Source organism: Marmota flaviventris, chromosome 10 (genome assembly GCF_047511675.1).
Source record: "Marmota flaviventris isolate mMarFla1 chromosome 10, mMarFla1.hap1, whole genome shotgun sequence".
Lineage (NCBI taxonomy): Eukaryota > Metazoa > Chordata > Mammalia > Rodentia > Sciuridae > Marmota > Marmota flaviventris.
The window spans coordinates 35,794,712-35,817,724 of record NC_092507.1 but is presented as its reverse complement, the minus strand read 5'-3'; the positions used below and the strand labels follow the sequence as shown (position 1 = coordinate 35,817,724).

Genomic DNA, 23,013 nt, shown 5'->3' with positions numbered 1-23,013 from the left:
GCGGCATACTATTCGTAGACGTGAACACACGCTCGAATTGGCTTGTACTACCCGTTAAAGGCAGGAGGTAGGGGGAACTAATATTTACACCTAAAGCGGCTTTGCTAAGAAACATCCCCTTAGTTACTCCAGATCCAAGTTTACTGATACAAGAGTTTATTTAAAAGATTAGCTTCTAAGAGACTTGGAAACTGTGCTAGTTTATTCGACATTCCTCTAGCGTATTTCCCTTTCTTACCCATATCGCTTGTGGAGCTGTCCTAACTGCTGACCTTTTCAAGATGGCGGCCAGAGGGTGCCACCCTCGGGCTCGCGCACCTCCCCAAGATGGCGGCGCCCGAGGCCTGGCGCGCCCGGAGTTGCTGGTTCTGTGAGGTAGCGGCGGCAACGACCATGGAGGCCACGTCCCGGGAGGCGGCGCCAGCGAAGAGCTCGGCCTCGGGCCCCAGCGCTCCCCCCGCCCTGTTCGAGCTGTGCGGGCGGGCGGTGAGCGCCCATATGGGGGTTCTGGAGAGCGGGGTGTGGGGTAAGTCGCGGGGTGAGGGGCTACCTCTGGCACCGAGCGGGGGCGGCCCAGCGGCCAGGGGGCGAAGGGGGCGAGGCCGGGAGGCCCCGGGCAAGGCCCAGCCCGGGGCACTAGAAGCTAGATTGTTGGGTCGGAACTTGAATTCTGTGACTGACAGGGTTGGACAGAGTAAAGACCGAGACCAAATGAGCAAGTGGACCCTCACGGTGGCCTGGCCGGGGGGCGCCGGGGGCAAGGCCAGGAGGCCCAGATTAGGGCAAAGCCGGCAGGACTTGGGCGACAGAGGCGGGAGTGACGGGCCAGAGCCGCAAGCACCGAACTGACACCCGGCTAGACCGCTGAAGAATCTCGGATGTCGAACCGACGGGCAGAGGTGTTTTGGCCAACCAGGGCAGGGGCAGGGGACCGAGGATGGCAGGCCTGGCCCGAGGCAAGAAGGCCAGGCCCCGGGCCACCTGAACTGATTCACTGCCTGTGGCCTCTGGTGTCTGCTGGGCACATCACGGGTGCCGGGTGCCGAGACTTGGAGGCTAAGCCGATGGGAGTGGGTGGAACAGCGGGTTGAAGAGCAAGGGTTAGGGGCTGGGGAGAGGCCGAAAGGCTCTGCGCCCGCGGCCTGTCTGGCTGCCCAGGGCTGACCGGAGCGCACCGACGACCGGGGCCTCTGCTAAACTGACCGAGCGATCGAGTGACCCGCAGAACTGAGAGCACCGGAGGCCACAGGGATGGGCCTCAGCGGCTAGGTAGGGTGGAGAGCGGGTGGAGGGGGCCCAGAGCGGTTCAGCCAGCGAGGAAGGCTCGCGGGTTTGCCGGCGGAAGGGCCGAGGAGGCCCCAGGCAGGGCGATGGCCTGGGGAGCCCCGACTGATGGGCTGGAATAGGAGGGGGCGCGTCGCGGCTAAGAGGCCTTGGTCCGAACGCGAGTGAACAGAGGCTCCAGGTCTGAGGTGGTGCAGGGCCGAGCCTCGGAGGAGGGTGGGCCGGCGGCCTGGGGCGCCAGGGTGAGCGTCTGGGAAGGAAGAACCGACTAGTTGGGCTGGTGGGCCTGGTAGGGGCGGAGAGGAGGCATGCTATCAGATGGGCACGCAGAGACCGTGCTGTGGGCTGGGTACCGCTAGCTGCTGCTTGGCCTCTGAGGAGGGAAGCAGTGAGGACTGGTAGTAGAGAGTGAGAGGGGAAAGTGAGGGCCTTGCGAAGCAGGCCTGGCTGCACCCGGACAGAGGCCTTGGGCCTGACAGACTGGTGGTGTGAGGGGGTGGGGTTCAGAGGCAGGCTGAAGTCGATGAGGAGGTCTCAGGCCAGGACAGGGAGCCCGGACAGGGCAGGGGTCAAGGGGGGGGGGGTGCTGAGAAGAAGAGGCCCTGGGCCTTGGAGCGTGTGGGGGAGGGGTTTACCAGGAGGCCTCTGGGGTGGTGGCAGCATCTTTGCCAGGAGAAAGACGCTGGTCAGGTCAGGTGTGGAGGCTTGGGGCCCCAGGGTAGGGGTTTGGGTTACACCATGAAGAGGTGGCCTCTGGAAAAGGCCCTGGAATTTGGAGAGTGGCCAGGGAGGCGCTTGGTGGTGGGAGTGGGCCACCAATACTAAAGAGACCCAAGTTCCCTCCTGTAAAGGAGTCCTCAGGTCCCTTGTGGGGAGGGGATTGTGGAGGCCCTGTGCCAGCAGCTGAGAAAGGTCAGGCTGACCCAAGGGAATGGAAGAAAAGCGTCAGTGGAGCTGAGCAAGAACTCAGAAAAGTCCTGGGAATGTGAAAGATCTATCTGCATCAGCCCAGAACTTCTGGGATGCTAATTCTGGCTAGAAGGCAAGAAGACTGAGTATGAAGGCTCTAAGTTGGGAGGAGGAAGCATTAAAGAAAGGTATAGCCTGGAAGGAAGCAAGGAAGAACCTAGCTTAAGAAGAATGGGGAAGGGAGGAGCAGAGTTTATGGGTAATAAGAGAATGAACATTTCTGTGGCTTTGAGAAGGAGTGGGTAGACAGAGGGGAGCAGATTTGAGGAAAAAGGTATAAGGCTCTGGAGGAACTTCTATGTTGCTTTTTTCTCCCCAAACAGATGACAGTTTCCTGAATCTCCTTTTTCCTCTTTTTCCTTCTCCCACTTCTGCTGTTCATGCCTTCACCATTATTACTGATTGAGTCCCCAGTGTGAGCTAAGATACAGCCAGAAAAGCCTTCCTGGAGGTAGCAGACTTAACACTGATTTGTGAAAGGAGGCATGAGTAGAGGCAATGGGAAAAAGGTAGTATGAAGAAACTTAAGTACAGTAAGGCATATACCTTGAATGTCAGTATACGAAATTTAAACTTTGAATCTTGAGTGCATTAGAGAGCCTTTGAGGGTTTTGAAGAGGGGAATGTCACCACCAAGATTAGGATGCAGAGAGACATGAGAGAGACTGAAGTCAAGAAGGGCAGTTAATCCAGATGATAGTTGATATGGCCTCTATTAGTGCAATAATATAGGGAATTAATACTTTCAGACTCTTGAATTTCAAGATTCAGTTATTTACAAGTAAAATTAAAAGTGGATCATGGGCCAGACAGGGTGGTGCACACCTGTAATCTCAGCAGCTAGGAAGGCTGACAGGAGGATTTCAAGTTCAAAGCCAGCCTCACCAACAACAAGGTGCTAAGCAACTCAGTGAGACCCTGTCTCTAAATGAAATACAAAATAGGGCTGGGGACGTGACTCAGTGGTTGAGTGCCCCTGACTTCAACTCTCGGTACCAAAAAAAAAAAGTAAATCATGGAATGGCGAGCCATTATACTCCAAGATTTTAGACTCATTCTTGCTAGTACAGAGATGATATTGACATATTAATAGCCAGTATTTAGTGAGTTTATTATGGCCAGGCATTTAATCTTATAATATCATGAAGTAGTCATTATGATCTTCATTTTAAAATTGAGGAAGCTGGGTGGGTATGTGGCTCAGTAGTAGAGCATTTGCCTATCAAGTATGAGGCCCTGGGTTTGATTCCCAGAACCACAGAGAATAAGTAAAATAAAATTGCAGAAGCTGATGCTTAAACAGGTTACATAGTCTAAGAATTCACAGTTAACTAAGTAATCAGTCAGGATTTCACCCAGATTTCCAAGTCTAGAGACTAAAGTCTTTAGGCACTATACTACAATCCCTCCCAGAAAGAGAGCTGACAAGGCCAGTTTGGTTGTTTTGTTGTTGTTCTATGCTGCTCTACCACAGAGTTACATCCCCAGCCCTTATTGAGACAGGGTCTCACTAAGCTGCCCAGGTTAGCCTTGAACTTGCAGTCTCCTGCCTCAGCCTTGTGAGTTATTGAGATTCCTGGCATGCACCACCAGACCCGGCGCAGTAAATTTAGAGTAAAGAGATTGTCTTTATTCTTCATAGAAAAGTACTAGTTCAGGTTATAGCAGTGACCCAAAGGATGGAAGTGGTCAGTCTGTAAGGGAATTGTGGTCCATGGGAAGGGAATTCAGAAAAGTTAATAAAGGACTTGTGACAGTGGAAAGATGATTGGTTGATTCCCTGAAAGTGGCAAGGACATTCCTGTTGGAGAGAACAGTGTGACAAAGGCACAGAGGCAGAAAGCAGCAAAATATGCATAGGTAAAAAAGTAATTTAATGTGACTGAAATATAGGTGGCAAAGCAGGGAGCTCAAGTTAGTAGGGAAGATTGTGAAGAAGCTTTTATCACACATATTCAGTAGGATATTTTTTGTGAAGTGGAAATGAACCCAGGACTTCATGCATGCTAGCCTCAATAGGATCTTTTGAATGCAGAATGTTTTTGTTATGCTTGTGTACAAGTGAACTGACCAGCTCCAGCTTGTTTTGTGAGATTATCGCACTCTTACCCCTGAAATTCCAGCTGTCAACTGAGTGACTGAAGACACGTGGACCAGAGTTTAGACGAGACTTAAGTTAGCTTTTCCAGGTTCCATGTATCATATGAGAAGTCTACTCTTCTGTTTTCCTTTCCAATAGAATATATAATTCTTGGAACCCTGGGGGGAGGGAAAAGTAAACTTTCTGTGTTTTGGTTTTTGTAGCCCTCCCAGGCCCAATACTTCAAAGCATCTTACCTCTGCTCAATATATATTACTTGGAGAGGATTGAGGAAACTGCCCTTAAGAAAGGTGAGTATCTTTCTGTCTCTTTCTCAATAAGTGATTGTGAACATGGTACCCTGATGTTCTTCAGGTAAATATTATACATTGATGGCTGCATAGAACTTTATGCTTTTCAAAAAGTTCCCTCATTCTTACTTTCTTATGATTCCCTGCAGTGTCCTGTGAAACACAGAACAAGTATATGATCTCTGTTATTCTGATAAAAATGAAATACAGGCACACCATAATTAATACCAAAGCTAGGACTATACCCTAGATCTTCTGAATCTTTTATGGTCTGTTTTACCAAGCTGCCTCTCCTCATTGGGACACATCTGTTAACGGATTAATATTTATCTAACTCTGATGTGCCAAGTATTATTCTAGAGAAATTCATTAATTAATTTACTCCTTTCAACAATGCTGTGAAATTACTAATTACATTTTACAAATGAGGAAACTGAGGTATAGGGAAATCAACTTGCCCAACATCATACAGCTACAGTATAGTTTGCTGATATTTAAACCTTGGCAGCCTGTCTTTAGGGCCAGTGCTCTTAACCACTCTGTCATGTTACTCGTGAAGCCGGAGGACAACATGAAAGGCTGATGTACTTCACTTATGGTGGCCAGCAAGCAGCCAAGTAAGTGTGCTATTTCTGTCTACAGGTCTCTCCACTCAGGCTATCTGGCGTCGTCTGTGGGATGAGCTGATGAAGACAAGGCCTTCCAGTTTGGAAGTAAGTTAAGGTACCAGGTAGAACTCTAGCCTAATCTTCCACAGGAAGAATAAGCAAATTACAGAGCGTGTAAACAAGCATGTAAACAGGAACAGCATGTAAACACAAGTCAGGTACTGGTAGAGTTCAGGGAAAGGGATGAAATGGATTTGGGATGAGGGCTCAGATGGTTTGTCACAAGTTTTGGCTCATTTGGCATTTGCCACTAAATTGTTTGCCCACCATGTTACCAAAGGACACAAAACTGGGAAGGATATGACCACAACAGACAACAGAGCCAGAATTCCTAGAGTTCTGGACAGAGTTGGTATAGTGGTCAAATAATTAAATGTAATTAACAAAACAAACCAATTCTTGAATGAATCAAAAAATTTCTAATTGTGTGGCCTCAAGGGTAGAGGATAAAATAGTCTGGGCTAGAAGCAGTTTATATAAAAAATATTGCTGGGTGCAGTGGCACACGCCTGTGATCCCAGCAGTTCAGGAGTCCGAGACAGGAGGATTTCAAGTTCAAAGCCAGTCTCAGTAAAAGCAATGTGCTAAGCAATTCAGTGAGACCCTGTCTCTAAATAAAATACAAAACAGGGCTGGGGATGTGACTGAGTGGTTGAGTGCCCCCAAGTTCAATCCTCAGTACCAAAAAAAAAAAAAAAAAAAAATATATATATATATATATATATAAAGGGGCTTTAGCCAGCAGTGTGCTGAAGCCATTCATAATGACTATACCCTGAGCTGTGTGAACTAATGTAAATATAATATAGGCTGAAACACAAGGGGGACCATAGTCCTGCCTGGCTCTGTAATGGTCAGGGTATCTATTCCTGGAGTATAGAGAAAGAAATCAAGCACTTTGTGTGAGGCACATTTGGAAGATGTTATTCCTGAAAAAGAGACAACTTGGGAAACATGCACCATCTTGAAATACATGAATGCTATCACCTGAAAGGGGTTAATAGACTGGTTCTGGATGAATGCTAGAGAACAACACACTTTTACCAAATTAAAGGTAAAATTGGTGATGAAACAAGCAAATTACAGAGATAATAAGCTTCCCATCACTAAGTATTCAAAGAGTATGTGGATAACTACTAGATAAGGGTGTTTTATAGGGAATTCAGCATTATAAAAGGGGTTGGACAGGATGAATTTTAGCACTCCTTTTAACATTGAGATTCTGTTATTTGCTGATTCAGATATAAATCATTGGAGTTTTTATTTAAGCAGACTATCTTTTGCTGCTCCATGATTAAGTGACAGAAATGATCTAGCTTAAATGAATATTTATTAAAACTTAACCACATATCAGATGTTTTCTTTTTTTTTTAAGAATTTAACCTTTATTTATTTGTTGTTTATTTGTTTTTATGTGGTGCTGAGGATCAAATCCAGGACCTCACCTGTCCTAGTCAAGCACTCTACCACTGAGCCACAACCCCAGCCCCCACACATACCAGATCTTACCTAGCTGTCATAAGTGCAGACATAGTTCCTCATCTTGAACTGTGGGGAAATCTACAAATAGATCACGGATGATAGGATACTGCTATGAAACAAGGAAGCAGGAAGAAGAAGGTAAAGGAAAAAAGTCTTTCTTAGAAAATAGTATTGCAGCTGAAATTTATTTGATTAATGAGGCCAAATGACAAAGAGATTTAAAAATTGGAAATTTAATTTTAAATTTCTGGTGCTGCACTGGATTCAGTAACATTCAGTCCTATATCCTTCAGTTTTTTCACTTCCAGATCTGGACTGAAACCATTGGTATTCAGCGTAATGACACTGAGGCCCATCAAAATCCTCAGATACTAGGCCTTATGAAGAAAAGAAGTGTATGTAAGAATAGTAGAAAACAGTAATGGCTTTCTGCCATCTTTCAGTAACATCAGATTCCCTTTGTCCCTGTATTTCACAAGTAGTATGGTTAACCAGCAGGTGATGAATATTATAATATCTTTCTCTTAGAGAAGGCTTTTTAAAAAAATTTTTACTTAAACATGAGAGTAGAATGTATTTTGACATATTATACATACATGGAGTATAACTTCCTATTCTTGTGGTTATACATAATGTGGAGTTATCAGTGGCCATGTATTCATATGAACATAGGAAAGCTGTATCCAATTCATTCTACTGTCTTTCCCATTCCCATTCTCCCTTGTCCAATCCAGTGGAACTCCCCCCACACACAGACATTGTGAGTCAGCATCCACATATCAGAATATTAGGCCTTAGATTTTTTTAGGATTGGCTTATTTTACTTAGCACTACTTAGCACAACAGTCTCCAGTTCTATCCATTTATCAGCAGATGCCATACTTTTATTCTTTACAGCTGAGTAATGTTCCATTGGGTATATGTACCACATTTTCTTTATCCATTCATCAACTGAGGGACACCTAGGTTAGTTCCATAGCTTAGCTGTTGTGAATACAGCTGCTGTGAACATTCATGTGGCTGGGTCACTATAGTATACTGATTTTAAGTCCTTTGGGTATATGCTGAGGAATAGGATAACTGGGTGAAGGCTTTCTTTATTCAACATTATCTCAAGATGCCTGAAAAATTTTTTGTTATCCTGTTTTCTTGGCTCAAAGCATTTCAGAACATTTAGGGTGCCCGAGCTTAGTGACATAAAAGTTACTTAGGCAGAGGTCCTGGCTTGGAGCAGATCTATTCCAGATGTCTTCTGCTTCCCACTTCTGCATGACAGAAACTTTCATCTTACTTATTCATGACTCAGAAACACTTATCAAGGACTGGGGGTGTGGCTCAGTGGTAGAGTGTTTGCCTAGTGTGTGCAACGTCCTAAGTTTGATCCCCAGAACCACACACAAAAATCACCACTTATTGAGAACCTATGCTAGGTCCAATATATCATTTAAAAGCAAGACTATTTCAAACTATGGGGCTGAGATTGTGGCTCAGTGGTAGGGCACTTGCCTAGCACGTGTGAGGTCCTGGGTTTGATCCTCAGCACCACATAAAAATAAAGGTATGGGGCTGGGGATGTGGCTCAAGCCGTAGCACGCTCACCTGGCATGCGCAGGGCGCTGGGTTCGATCCTCAGCACCACATAAAAATAAAATAAAGATGTTGTGTCCACCAAAAACTGAAAAATAAATATTTAAAAAAAAATAAAGGTATTATGTTTATCTACAACTAAAAAAATTTATTTTAAAAAAAGGAATATTTCAAACTATGGGGCTGGGATTGTGACTCAGTGGTAGAGCACTTGCCTAGCACGTGTGAGGTACTGGGTTTGATCCTCAGTACCACATAAAAATGAATGAATAAAAAAAGGTATTGTGTCCATCTGCAACTAAAAAACTTTTTTAAAAAGTAGTATTTCAAACTATGGAGTACTAGTGTGCATAGAGAGATCTATGTGATACAGTAGATACACTGGTAATAAAGCAGTGGGGAAATGAAGGGTGATTCAATAAATGGTTCTTTAGCAATTGGTTAACCATTCAGAAAAAATTTAGTGCCTCATTTTCAACGTGCTCAAATAATTTCTATTTGATTAAAGATTAAATTGTAATAAGTAAAAGCACAAAACAACTAAAAAATAATAAAGGTGACTCAGTTTCTAATCTCAAAATGCAGAGTGCTAATTATTAAATGGGCAAAAGAAAAATAATATGGGGCTGGAGGAGTAGCTCAGGTGATAAAGCATTTGTCTAACATGTTTGAAGCCCCAGGAAAGAATATATGGACTAATTTAACCACATAAAAGGCCAACACCATAAACAAAATTTAAAAAGCAAATAAACAATATTGTCAAGACAAAAGGATGCAGAGAAAAAGAAAACATCCAAATAGAATTTAAAAAGTAAAGTTTTAGAAGCTGGACATGGTGGTGCACACCTGGAGTCCTAGCTACTTGGGATGTTAAAGCAGGAGAATCACAAGTTTGAGGACAACTAGAGCAATTTAGTAAAACCTTAACTAAAAAAAAAAAAAAAAAAAAAAAGCAGCCGGGCACAATGGCGCACACTTGTAAACCCTCCCACACTTGGGAGGCTGAAGCAGGAGGATCACAAGTTCAAAGCCAGCCTCAGCATCTTAGGCACTAAGAGATTCAGGGAGACCCTGTCTCTAAATATTTTAAAAAAGGGGCTGGGGGCCAGGGTTGTGGCTCAGTGGTAGAGTGCTTACCTAGCATGCATGAGGTACTGGGTTCAATCCCTAGCACCACATGAAAAAATAAACACAATAAAGGTATTGTGTCCATCTATAACTAAAAAAATATTTTTAAAGGAGGGGGGCTGGGGATGTGGCTCAGTGATTAAGTGCCGCTGGGTTCAACCCTGGTACCACAAAAAGAAAAATGGATATAGCTCATGGTAGAATGCTTGTCTAGCATGTGCAAGTCCTTGACTTCAATCCCCAGTACAGCAAAAATAAATTTAAAAATTGCCAGGCACGTGGCACATGCCTATAATCCCAGCAGCTCAATAGGTTGAGGCAGGAGGATCGTGAGTTCAAAGCAAGCCTCAGCAATGGTGAGGCACTAAGCAACTCAGTAAGACCCTGTCTCTAAAAAATATAAAACAGGGCTGGATATGTGGCTCAGTGATTGAGTGTCCCTGAGTTCAATCTCCAATACCCAAAAAAATAAACAAATAAATAGAAAAGATCTGGACAAATCATAAAATACACAAAAATCTCCAATAAAGTGAACATTTAGTCCCATTGATGTTTAAAAAAACAAAAAAGGAAAGTAAAACAGGGTGTGGTAGTGCATGTCTATAATCACAGAGACTCAGGAGGCTGTGGCAGGAGGATTGCAAGTTCAAACATGGACATGATAGTGCACACCTGGAGTCCTAGCTACTTGGGATGTTAAAGCAGGAGAATCATGTTCAGTGGTAAAGTGTCCCTGGGGTTCAATCCCCAGTATAGTTAAAAACAATATTAGGTGAATTATTAATAAGGTACATCTATATTTTCAAATTAAAATCACATTCTAAAAATGTTTAACTGGGCATGGTGGCACACACCTGTTGTCCCAGCTACTTGGAAGGCTGAAGCAGAATGTGAGCCCAAAAATTTGAGACCAGCCTGAGCACATAGTTTCCAAAGAGACCCAGTTTCCAAGGGAAAAAAAATATATATAATAATAATTTTAAAAATATTTAAATACTGGGGTGGGGTTATTGCTCAGTGGTAGAGCACTTGCCTCGCATGAGTGAGGTACTGGGTTCAATCCTCAGCACCACATAAAAATAAATAAAGATATTGTGTCCTATCTACAACTATAAATAAATAAATATTTAAATACATGGTGGTATAGCTGGGCACTGTGATACATGCCTGTAATCTCCATCAACTCAGGAGGCTGAGGGCCTGTCTCAAAATGAAAAATAAAAAGGGCTGAGAATGTGGCTCAGTGGTTAAGTGCCCCTGAGTTCAATACCTAGTACCCCCAAAAAAAAAAAATTAATAAAAAATAAAAAGGCTGGGGGTATAGCTCAGGGGTAGAGTACCTGTGGGTTAAACCCCAGTACCTCACGTATATACATATGTATATGGTGGTGTAGTGGTCAAAAAAAATCCAGCATTTGAAACTTCAAAATTGTCTCAATGTTGTAAAAAAAAAAATGTAACTATTCACATGTACATATATACTCTAGAGTTGGTTTACACATGACTTTTTGGTCTGCTTCTTTATCTTTCCAAAAACAAAACTTGTCTTTACAAGCTTATGAACATTTGGTGGCTCTAAAAATTTAGCAGAAGAAAATATTTAATGCAGTGATTTATGCCTTTAACCCCAGCAACTCAGGAGGATAAGCAGGAAGATGTCAAGACCAGCCTCTGCAACTTAATAAGGACTGGGGATATAGCTCAATGGTAAATGGCCCCCTGAGTTCAATCCCCAGTACCAACACCCCCTCACACACAAAAAAATCCATTTAAAAAAACTATGTAGCTGGGTGAAGTGGCGCACACCTATAAATAATCCCAGCTACTTGGGAGGCTGAAGCAGAATTGTGAGTCCATGTGTTTAAGACCAGCCAGAGCAACATAGTGAGACCTTGTCTTTTAAAAAAAAAAAAAAAAAAAAGTCAGCTACAGTGGCACATGCCTATAATCCCAGTGGCTCAGGAGACTGAGGCAGGAGGATCATGAATTCAAAGCCAGCCTCAGCAAAAGCAAGGCACTAAACAACTCAGTGAGACTCTGTCTCTAAATAAATACAAAATAGGGCTGGGGATGTGGCTCAGTGGTTAAGTGCCCATGGGTTCAATCCCTGGTACCAAAAAACAGAAAAATTAGCCCTCCCTAGTTTGTACACATGCTACCTCCTTCCCCACCAGTGCCTGAGCTGCCAGCCCATTGAGAATTGACCATTATTGTGTTGGTGAGCAGGTGTCACTTCTCATTTCTCATTGGCAGTGCCTCATTTCCCTTACCCTCCCACAAAACAAAGTGTTTAAGTCACTTTGCATTATCTGAGCTATAGTTCACAAAATGAATAACTTGGTCTAAGTCATGTATTTTTCAGCTTTGACATTTTAACATAGATTCTTCCAAAAAGTGGTGGTGGAGGGGCTGGAATTGTAGATCAGCACGTGCGAGGCCCTGGATTCCATCCTCAGCACCACATAAAAATTAAATAAAGGTATTGTGTCCAACTACAACTAAAATAAAATATTTAAAAAATGGTGGTGGAATAAAATGCCATGAACTGTTCTTTGCTTGTGGATTCATTCATGACAAAGAAGCCACTGAGATAGCTAACTTTACATATTTAACCCTCACAACAGCCCTATGACATTGTTATATTTATCTCCTTCACTTTACAGATAACAAAGGTAAAAAGACCTCAGTGAAATAGCTTACTACTTGGGCATATAAGAATATGTGACAATGAATCCTACTATTATGTATACCTATAATGCCTGAAGTGAATGGCAGACCCAGAATTCAAGTTGAAGGACTCTGGCTCTAGAGAGCACGTTCCCTATCACTGTCATGCTTCTCACTGCAGTTATGTTTGAGGCATTCCAGTTGCAAGTATTTTAATTTTTTTAATGTAGTGTTGAAGATCGAAGCCAGTGCCTCACGTGCTAGGCAAGTGCTCTACCACTGAGCTACAGCCCCAGCCTGCAAATATTCTTTACCATTGTCTTCATTAGTCATTAACATGTCAGTAAATATTTAGTAGTTACCTAACCTACATTTCCCCATGCACTTTATGCAGAAACCACCATAGTATCTTGTAAAGGTCCAGATTTTATATCTATCTCATGTGAAGTTGAAGCCTTGATAGTTACCTGCCACTGTCTTTCAAGACTGTGCATGTGGACCAGCAAATCTGTGGGAAAGATAGGACCTGAAAAACTTAGGAATACTCTTATACCTCCACTCAAAACCGAGCAGGGGGGCTAGAGATGTATCCCAGTGGTGGAGCACTTGACTGGCATACAATAAGGCCCCAGTACCATCAAAAGACGAAAAGATGCTGAGCAGAGATCTGGTTTCCAGCTATATTTTCCTGCTCCTAATACCATGCTGCTGGTGAACAAGGACCTTCTCTGTTACTGCCACAGGTACCTCAAGCATGAGGAAGTTATTCCTAATTAGTATCACAACAGGCAGAGGCAAGGGCAAAAGTAATGACACTTGCCAGAGGAGAGTAGAGGCCTACATCCTGCTGAAAACCTCATTAATTGGGCGGTTACTCTGATATGGAGGAGTATATGGATGTAGAGTAAGAACCAAATAGAAGTGTTTTGACTTTTGGTCTTGGGAACCTTTGGCCCTTACTGCCTTTGCTTTGGGCTGAATAAGGACCCTGCTGTTAAGCAAGTCCATCTGGGCAATTAGCTGCTTTAGCTACAGCAGCAGTAACATTTACTTTGTATTTTACAGTTTTTATGAAGTAGGTGACGGTATCCACATCAAATAGATGGAAAGGGGTCAACACTATAGTCACAGCTGGGATCCATGTTGAATTTGGCAGGCTTCCCCCTGCATTAAGATTGAATGAGGACTTAGTGATGGTCTTTAGTTAGAAATTCTGGGGATAGGTATCCATCTTTGTCTCAGAGTGCCCTTTTGAATTAGGCAGAAGTCCTTCCTAATCTCTGACACACTTCAATCATCTGGGGCAAGTTTTTTTTTTAAAGATGCCTGAACCTTACCTCAGATATTCCATATAGAATCACCAAGTTTGGATACCTGACATATGAATTTTGAGTTTGGGGGGGGGCGGGTTAAAAAAAAAAAAAAAGTTCTGTAGGAAATTCTTATATATGCCAAAGGTTGAAAATCCCATATCAGAATAGAATGATGGGGGCTAGGGTTGTGGCTCAATGGTTGAACGCTCACCTAGCACGTGCAAGGCCCTGGGTTCAATCCTCAGCACCACATAAAAATAAAGGTATTGTGTCCAATTACAACTAAAAAAATATTTTTTTTAAAAAAGAATAGAATGATGAAGTTCCATGTCCATCAAAGTAAATAACTTGTCTTGGAGAAAACAAATCTAAGATTTGATTCTTCTCACCAGGAATTTCTCGTCTAGTTAAGACATCTACAAGGCTAAGAAATCAAACACCATGGAATAGTGTACAACAGTTTAAACTTAAGTAGAGAAATCCCAAAACTAAACAGCCTTATAGAAGCTTAAAGTTCAAAGCACCTTTGTGAGACCCTGTCTCAAAAAATAAAAAAGGGTAGGGATGTGGCTTAGTGACTAAGCACCTCTGGGACCAAAAAAAAAAAAAAAGAATGACATGTTAACTCCAGCATGGTTGTGCACATCTGTAATCTAAGCAACTCTGGAGGCTGAGGCTCGCAAGTTCAAAGCCAGCTTCAGCTTAGGCCATAAGCAATTTTAGATTGTAAGGAACTACTGGGATTTTAAAGCAGAATAATACATTTGAAGTAGTATTTCATGAAGAGGACTTCAGTGGGCTCATGCAAAATAGTTTGGGAAGGGATTAAGGGAACAAAGAGTAATCAGGAAGCTAATAAAGTGGTCAAGTGTATAATCATAAGGAGCTAACCAAAACTAGTGGTGATAAGATCGGAAAGATGCAGTCAGGTTCTAGATACAATTAGGAGTGAGTTGTGAGACAATACAGCAAAAAAAAAAAAAAAAAATGGTGTCTGGTTAGGAGTGGTGGCATACCCCTGTTAGCCCAGCTACTCGTGAGCTGAGGCAGGAGGATCACAAATTTGAAGCCAGCCTCAGCAACTTAGACCCTGTCTTTAAAAAAAAAAAAAAAAAGAAATAAAGAATGGTCTCTGAAATCAGATTTCCTGGGCTCAAATTTTTGTGTATATAGTCCTAAGGATTTAATCCAGGGGAATTCTACTACTGAGCTACACCCTCAGCCCTTTTTTACTTTGCGACAGGGTCGTGCCAAGTTGCCCAGGCTGCCCTTGAACTTGCAAGACTCTCCTGCCTCAGCCTCCAAAATTGCTGATATTAAAGGCATGTGTCACCATCCCCAGCTAGGGCTCAGATCTTGATTTCTACTTACCAGTGATAATCCCTTTGTGCCTGGTGCCCCCCCCCCCCCCCAGTTTAGATTTTTAGTTCAATTGATGAAAAGAAAATGACTCTAGGCTGGGGATATAGTTCAGTGGTAGAGCACTTGCCTAGCATGTCTGAGGCCCATAGTTCAGTCCCCAGCACACATACACGCATTCCTGCATCAAAAGTTTTAGGAAACCATCAAAAATAGTTTCAACTTGATTTGCCTACAGTAAAATAAAATTATTCTGTTCCTCGGGCAAGCACAACATACTTTATTCTATAGGAAAGCTAATTCCCCCCCCCCCCCATACAGGGAATAGAACCCAGGTGCACTCTACCACTCAGCTACATCCTCAGCCCCTTTTGAGACAGGGTGTTAAGTTACACGGGCTGGCCCCAAGCTCCTGATCCTCCTGCCTCAGTCTCCTGAGTAGCTGAGATTACAGGTGTACACCACTGTGCCTGACTAAAGTGCTCCTTTCATTTATTTTGTAATGTCTTGGTTTTCTTATCTATAAAATGAGGTTAATAGTAATACTACACACTTCGAAGATGTGATTTAATTAATTTGTATCATGTAGAACATTGCCTGGCTCAGTAAGTGCTCAGTAGTTTGCTATTGGAAGGAAATTAGGATAAATTTCATGGATTGCACTCTTAGTATCATGGCTGTCTGGCATGTTTTCTGTTTTCAGAGTGTTACCTGTTGGCGAGCCAAGTTTATGGAGGCCTTTTTTTCCCATGTTCTACGTGGAACCATTGATGTGTCTTCTGATAGGCGTCTTTGTGACCAACGCTTCTCACCTCTTCTGCACAGCTCCCGCCACGTCCGACAGCTCACCATCTGTAACATGCTGCAGGGTGCAACTGAGCTAGTGGCTGAGCCCAACCGCAGGGTTCTGGAGACCCTGGCCAGTTCCCTGCACACACTCAAGTTCCGCCACCTGCTCTTCTCTGATGTGGCTGCTCAGCAGTCACTTCGGCAGCTGTTACATCAGCTTATTCACCATGGGGCTGTCAGCCAAGTGTCGCTGTACTCCTGGCCTGTGCCTGAGTCGGCCCTTTTCATCCTTATCCTCACCATGAGTGCTGGTTTCTGGCAGCCAGGCCCTGGTGGCCCACCCTGCCGCCTCTGTGGAGAGGCCTCCCGAGGCAGGGCCCCATCCCGCGATGAAGGGTCCCTATTGCTTGGTTCACGCAGGCCTCGCCGGGATGCTGCTGAGCGATGTGCTGCAGCCCTCATGGCCACCCGGCGTAAGAGTGAAGCCAAGCAGATGCCTAGAGCTGCAACTGCCACTCGGGTAACACGCAGGAGCACACAGGAGAGCCTCACAGCAGGTGGGACAGACCCTAAGAGGGAGCTGCACCCTCCAGCCACCTCCCATGAGGCCCCTGGTACCAAGCGGCCACCCTCTGCTCCAGCTACCACCTCCTCTGCCACCTCTTCCACATCCTCATCCAAACGGGGTCCAGCTAGTTCAGCCCCACAACCTAAGCCCTTAAAGCGTTTCAAGAGAGCTGCAGGAAAGAAGGGTGCTCGCACCCGTCAGGGGTCTGGTGCAGAGTCTGAAGACCTGTATGACTTTGTTTTTATTGTGGCTGGTGAGAAAGAGGATGGTGAAGAAATGGAGATTGGGGAAGTAGCTTGTGGAGCTTTGGATGGATCAGATCCCAGCTGCATAGGGCTTCCAGCACTGGAGGCCTCCCAACGATTCCGCAGCATCTCCACCTTGGAGTTATTCACAGTTCCTCTCTCCACGGAGGCAGCTCTGACACTATGCCACCTGCTGAGTTCCTGGGTGTCTCTGGAGAGCCTCACACTCTCCTACAATGGTGAGCACTCTGGAGGGGCAGGTTTGGGCTAGGATCTCCCAGCAGCACTAGCTGTGTGCCTAATCCTTAGGGGGAAACTGGGAATATGATCAGGAAGCTGGAAATGTAGTTCAGTATGCTTCACAGAGGGCAAAAGGCAAACGCAAAAACAGTAGCAAGCTGGGCATGTTGACACATACCTGTAATTCCAGCAACTTGGAAGGCTGAGGCAGAGGATTCCAAGTTTAAGGCCTTGTCTCAAAACTTTATAAAGGAGCACGGGGTGCTGGGGATATAGTAGTAGAATGTGTCTGGGTTTAACCCCCAATAAAAACAAAACGGTAGCAGATTGTCATTGTTAAGAGAGGAACATGAGGTCTGTAGGCTTGATTCATTGTTGAAAGCAGGGATTCTGAGGAATGTGAGACAAGTCAGTTAGATCCAGAAGCATTCCAAAGGCAAGTGGGAAAATAAAATGTATGCAGAACCAGCCAGGGTTTGGATCCCACTAGTCACACTGAAGCATCTGTCTAGACGTGGTGTGGGACACTTTTTTTTTTTAAATAAGACCAGCAAATTGCAAGGCAGTCCTCAGTCCTTTCCCTCCTGCTGTGCTCAGCTAGTAAAACTCCAACTTTGGCTAAAAAAAGCAGTCAGCCTATGCTGCTACCCACTGCTGGAGAATAGTCACACACCTGTGCACATGGTGCCTACATTCATGGGCATTACCTTCTTAAGAACCCAGTTAGTAATAGCAGCTCCCATTCCTACTCTGCCATTTCCAAGCCCTTCCTCTTTTCCCTCCTACTTCACAAAAAGAAAATAGATGCCATCACACCTGAACTCCTTCAGCTTAGTTTTAACCAGTCCATAAACTCTCATCCTTTTCTCCTTCACCATAAGGGAAGAGGTGAAGAACACTAAGAATAATTCTTCCATTAGCGCTCTGGACCCATTTCTCCCAACTTCTTAGAGAAACTTGCTTCTAAATGCCTTAGTAATAACCTTTGTATACTATTTAGTATATGTTTGACATATTTCAAGTATCCTCAATATAACAATTTAATCCTAATAACCATCCTATGGGTAAGATGGGTGTGGTGGCGCATGCCTGTAATCCCAGCAGCTCAAGAGCCTAAGGCAGAAGGATCATTATAAACAGGGTTGGGGATGTGGCTCAGGGGTTGAGTACCCCTGGGTTTAATCCCCAGTACACTCCCCAAAAAATCCTATGCTTTTAACCATTCTATGCTGCCTCCCTTCTTTTCACTGTCTCCCCACCAAAAACTACCACTGTATCTCTCTTCATCTATATCCTCTTAACTACCCCCTATTCTCTCCTGCTCAACACAAATTTAGTCACTTTGTACTATCTCCACGTATATTGTAAAGGACCTGGATCACCAAGTTCCTTGTTACTGGATGCAATGTATACTTTTCAATCTCCATCTTACATGTATCTTGGCAGCAATTGCTATTAATAATCTTCTTTGTGAAGTATTTCCACTACCTCAGCAATCCAAATGTTTTCCCTCTCCAAATGCTACTAATGTTCTGAGTTCCTCACAGTTCTCCCACTTTACACACCCTTCCAGGACAATTTCATCCATTCCTGTGGCTTCAGTGGCCAACTATCAATGATTCCTCATTCTATGAATTAACCCAGATCTTCCTCCTCAGCTTCTAGACCCATGTATCAAACTGACAACACCTTATTCATGTCTAACCTTGGATGTACCTTCTATATATTAATCTTATGTTCTCAGTGATATCAGAGTTGGCTTAATTGTACAATGAAACCAGAATTCTGCCTCCACTACATATATATTTGGTCATCAGGTCCCATTTTTCTCTCAAATCCATTTATTTCTCTACCCCTACATCCTTCATTCAGGCTACCATTATTCCTTACTTTGGTTTCATTTCAACAGTTCTCCTCTCTATAGTCCCTTGTGCACAGCAGCACAAGGATTCTTCTAAACTTGCAGATTTGAATGACTTGTCAGTTATCTAAAAACCTTTCCATGGAACATCCCCATACTTTACTTCAAGAGTCATTCATGTCTTCGCTCCTGCTTACCTCTATAGTTGTATCTTGAATGCTTCCCTTATATTTTACATACCCAGCTATAAAAATATTTTTAAATTTTTTTATATTGATGGGTATTTTGCTCATTTATTTATTTGCAGTGCTGAGAATCAAACCCAGTGCCTCACACGTGCTAGGCAAGTACTCTACCACTGAGCCACAACCCTAGCTCTGTGACAAGTATTTTTTAGTTCTTAGAACCTGTTACTCCTTAACCTTCTGTATGTCCTTTCTGTGCCACAACCACTCTTCTCTTTTCTTAACCTGTCTCCTTTATTCTTTAGGACTCAACTAGAAAGCCCTTACTGATAATAAGGCAGACTAGGTGTTAGGTATCCAAACCTTTGTACTTTCATCATACTCTACTTTCCCAGTTCCATCACATGTGCTGCTTACTAGTGTCTAACACCCCACCCCCCGCAAAAAAAAAAAAACCTCATTGCATACTTAGTTACTGGATAAAACTTAGATAAATAAACAAATCAACAGTAATCAGCACAGTCCGGAAGGGAACAGATTCCAAGGATCCTTCTGGTCCTATTTACTCTGTGGAACATGGATTTCATTTTAGTTTCTTCCTGTGCTAAGGATAGAATCCAGAGCTTTGAACCTGCTAGACAAGAACTCTACCACTGAGCTATATTCCAATGTAGATGTGATTATCTTTCTCCACCCCAATCCCACTCAATGAGTCTCTAATGTATTCTCTATTGGGTCACCGTTACTCTGCTACTCAGTTTATACCTGTTCCCAATGGCCTATAGGAGAGCAAACCACCTCTTCAGCCTAGCTTTCAGGACTTCTCACATGGACTCTACTCTCCCACCCTTTAGATCTCAGTTTCTTGAGCCCCCATCTAGCCAGAGAAGCCTTCAAAGTCATTCCTTGCCTTCTAGCTGTAACCCTTGGCTATACCTTCTTTGTCTAAAATTTTATCCAAGGCTAGGCTTCTTCAAAAAACTACTTGGAACCCAGAAATCTGAAAACCTTTACTGCTCTCTGAACCTGGCATTCTGCTGCTAGTACATGCCACCTGCCATATTTTTTTCTTCCGTTTTGTGACTTGCCCTGATATTTGAGGGCATAGCCCAGAAGGCATCAGTTTGCTGGTTCCCTGAGGAAAAAGGCAAGACAGATAAATAATTGAGAGACAAGTTGTTTTTAAAAATTGGATTTGGTAGTAATGGAAATATTTAAATGTCTCTAAATGTTAACTCTATTGACACTCCCCCATGACTTTTTCCTGTTGTAGGCTTGGGTTCTAACATCTTCCGCCTGCTGGACAGCCTGCGGGCCCTGTCAGGCCAGGCTGGATGTCGCCTCCGTGCCCTGCATCTCAGTGACCTGTTCTCACCACTGCCCATCCTGGAGCTGACACGTGCCATTGTGCGAGCCCTGCCCTTGCTGCGGGTCCTCTCTATTCGTGTTGATCACCCAAGCCAACGGGACAACCCTGCAGTGCCAGGGAATGCAGGACCCCCTAACCACATAGTTGGAGATGAGGAGATACCAGGTGAAGTACTGCATGTGTATGCACACACATATCTCCACAAATATGCATGTGCATTTGTGTGGGGAGGAGAGGAGGACCTCCACTCCAGATCAGCTTCCACTCACTCCTGGCTGAGCTGTAATCTGTTTCCTCTTTGGAGGCTACAGTTCTGTAAGATAACCTTGGGCTAGACAGAGCCCAGACCACCATAAATCCAGAAGAGTGACCTTGGCCATAGTTGAGCCAAGAACCAAACTGACCTTCAGGTCAGTTTAGGTCCCCCTGCTACACATTTCCTTAGTTCTACGACTTTTATCCCCCAACAGTACATACCCTATTATATCTGCATGTGTCCGAGTGGTTTAGTCTACCTAGACTAAAAGCTCTATGAGGGCAAGGGCCAAATCTCCTATTGAGTGCTTTATTCCCAAAACCTAGCAGAGTTTCTGAAACTCAAGGCCAAGTAGATAAATGATTTTCTTAGTGAATATTTTAAAGATGGAATGGGCCCTGCTATGGGAGAAATGTAGACATGACCAGTAAGAATCTTCTCTCCCTATCACATCTAGAAAACTGTCTGGAGCAGCTGGAGATGGGATTTCCACGAGGCGCCCAGCCAGCTCCACTGCTTTGCTCTGTTCTGAAGGCCTCAGGTTCTCTGCAGCAGCTGTCCCTGGATAGTGCCACCTTTGCCTCTCCCCAGGATTTTGGGCTTGTGTTGCAGACACTCAAAGGTAGGATCCAGCCAGTGGAAGAGGTATAGGCAGGAATCTTGCATTGCTTTCTGGAAACATTAAGGTTGGCCCATGGTCTTTGTCTCCTATCCAGAGTACAACCTAGCCCTGAAGAGGCTGAGCTTCCATGACATGAATCTGGCTGACTGTCAGAGCGAGGTGCTCTTTTTGCTACAGAATCTGACTCTTCAAGGTGAGTTCCTATTCCAGAACCTAGACATCTTTGTTCTTATTGTGGTTCTGCTACTGTCTCACTAAGTGAGCAAACCAGTGTTCTTTTCTTTACCTTGTATCCTCAACTATAAAGAACATAGAACCTGTATGAACCTCCTTCTGAAAGTCCCAAACTCAACTCCTCCTCTGCAAACACTGAGAAATTACTCTTTTAGAGTATCTCACCCAAAAGTATTTCTTACTTTTCAGAGCTTGGCAGAAATAGTGGTGGTGGGGATAAATAAAGGTGCTATGCCAGTCTCTCATAACCTTGTCTCTAATTTTCACACCTGCAAAGAGGGTGGTCAGTGGATACAGAAGGAAAGAAGGAAGTGAATGGGGAAGTGTACATGCAGTAACATTTAGGCTTACTCTCTCATTTAAATCCTTATGTAGTTTCAGCCTTGCTTGCAGATTTGGACAATTCCTTCCCCTTTCTGGGTTTCCTATAAAATGTTTGCATACTTTGCTAGGGCCACCTGGGGCAGGAGGGGCAACACCAGTCCTAATATAACCATTAGAATTTACTCTAATTTCTCTTGACAGAAATTACCTTCTCCTTCTGCCGTCTGTTTGAGAAGCGCCCAGCCCAATTTCTGCCTGAGATGGTGACTGCTATGAAGGGCAACTCGACACTGAAGGGCCTTCGGCTGCCAGGGAACCGCCTGGGTGGGGACCAGACCCTAGGGAGGGAGAGGGGAAAGGAGCCAGGCCTTTGACCTAGAAACTCACTAGGTATAGACACAAACCTCTTCACTGGGAATAGGAAGGTTGGAGCATAAACATTTATGTGCTGGGGCTTTAGGAACTGGTAGGCTAGGCTTCTCCCGGTCAGAGTCAGGTTGGAATACCCACATTCCTGTTCTTGGTAGAGGTAATGGGCACTTCTCCCCTTTTATCTAGGGAATGCTGGCCTGCTGGCCCTGGCAGATGTTTTCTCAGAGGATTCTTCCTCTTCTCTCTGTCAGCTGGACATCAGGTACATGGTAGTGGGCAGGGAGGGATGGGACCACAGGATATCTAACAGGGATGAATTGCTTCCTGGATATCTAATCTATCTTATCCCTACCAGTTCCAACTGCATCAAGCCAGATGGGCTTCTGGAGTTTGCCAAGCGGCTGGAGCGCTGGGGCCGTGGAGCCTTTGGTCACCTGCGTCTCTTCCAGAACTGGCTGGACCAGGATGCAGTCACAGCCAGGGAAGCTATCCGGCGGCTCCGGGCCACCTGCCACGTGGTCAGCGACTCGTGGGACTCATCCCAGGCTTTCGCGGATTATGTCAGCACCATGTGATGGGGCCCATACCTCACAGATCCATGCTCAGTACCATCAGCTTGCAGGGGCTGAGGCATGGGCTGCCCAGAATCCCCAATCACTAGTTCTGTCTTTCTCTTTCTGCCACCCTTTCCCTCTCTTTTCCATCTTCCCTGGCACTGAGGTTCTGGAGGCCTTGACAGGGCCCAGCAAAGGCATTCTCACAGCTGGGTTTAGAGCCTTTGGGGCCCTTACTCAAAACCAGAGAACCCTGGCCGAGAGGTTATAGTGGTCATCACTATCTCTGAGGATGGCCCCCTCCTGGGGTCCTGCCTTCCCACCTCAAGCAAGTACCCAGGCTTTAGAAAAGTATAGGAATGCCTACTACCAGGCCTTTTCCCTATGGGCTTACCACACTGTTCCCAGGCCTCAGTCCCTTTCATACCTTTATTCCTTTCTTTTTTTTAACCAGAAAAGTTTTTCTTATAAAATAAATTTTGGGCAAACATCATGCAGCCCTTCTTGATGATTTTCTCCCAGAGAACAAAATTTAGCATGACCCTT

At 44.4% G+C, this 23,013-nt stretch overlaps 1 protein-coding gene across 1 annotated transcript; it reads left to right on the top strand.

The window, feature by feature from the left end:
• Window positions 1-279: 279 nt before the first annotated feature.
• Lrrc41 (leucine rich repeat containing 41) lies at window positions 280-22,960 on the top strand. The gene is made up of 10 exons (XM_027937713.2): window positions 280-526; window positions 4,558-4,644; window positions 5,287-5,357; window positions 15,552-16,689; window positions 20,010-20,270; window positions 20,819-20,983; window positions 21,078-21,176; window positions 21,743-21,865; window positions 22,100-22,175; window positions 22,269-22,960. Exons 1-10 carry the CDS (start codon window positions 328-330, stop codon window positions 22,486-22,488), a joined length of 2,439 nt encoding a protein of 812 aa, XP_027793514.1. The 5' UTR covers window positions 280-327; the 3' UTR covers window positions 22,489-22,960.
• Window positions 22,961-23,013: the final 53 nt, after the last annotated feature.

Coding starts and splice junctions, on each gene's coding strand:
- Lrrc41 (XM_027937713.2), top strand. CDS start 328: ATGGCGGCGCCCGAGGCCTGGCGCGCCCGGAGTTGCTGGTTCTGTGAG. Junction 21,177..21,742: donor ACAGAATCTGACTCTTCAAG/GTGAGTTCCTAT, acceptor TTCTCTTGACAG/AAATTACCTTCTCCTTCTGC. Junction 21,866..22,099: donor GCTGCCAGGGAACCGCCTGG/GTGGGGACCAGA, acceptor CCTTTTATCTAG/GGAATGCTGGCCTGCTGGCC.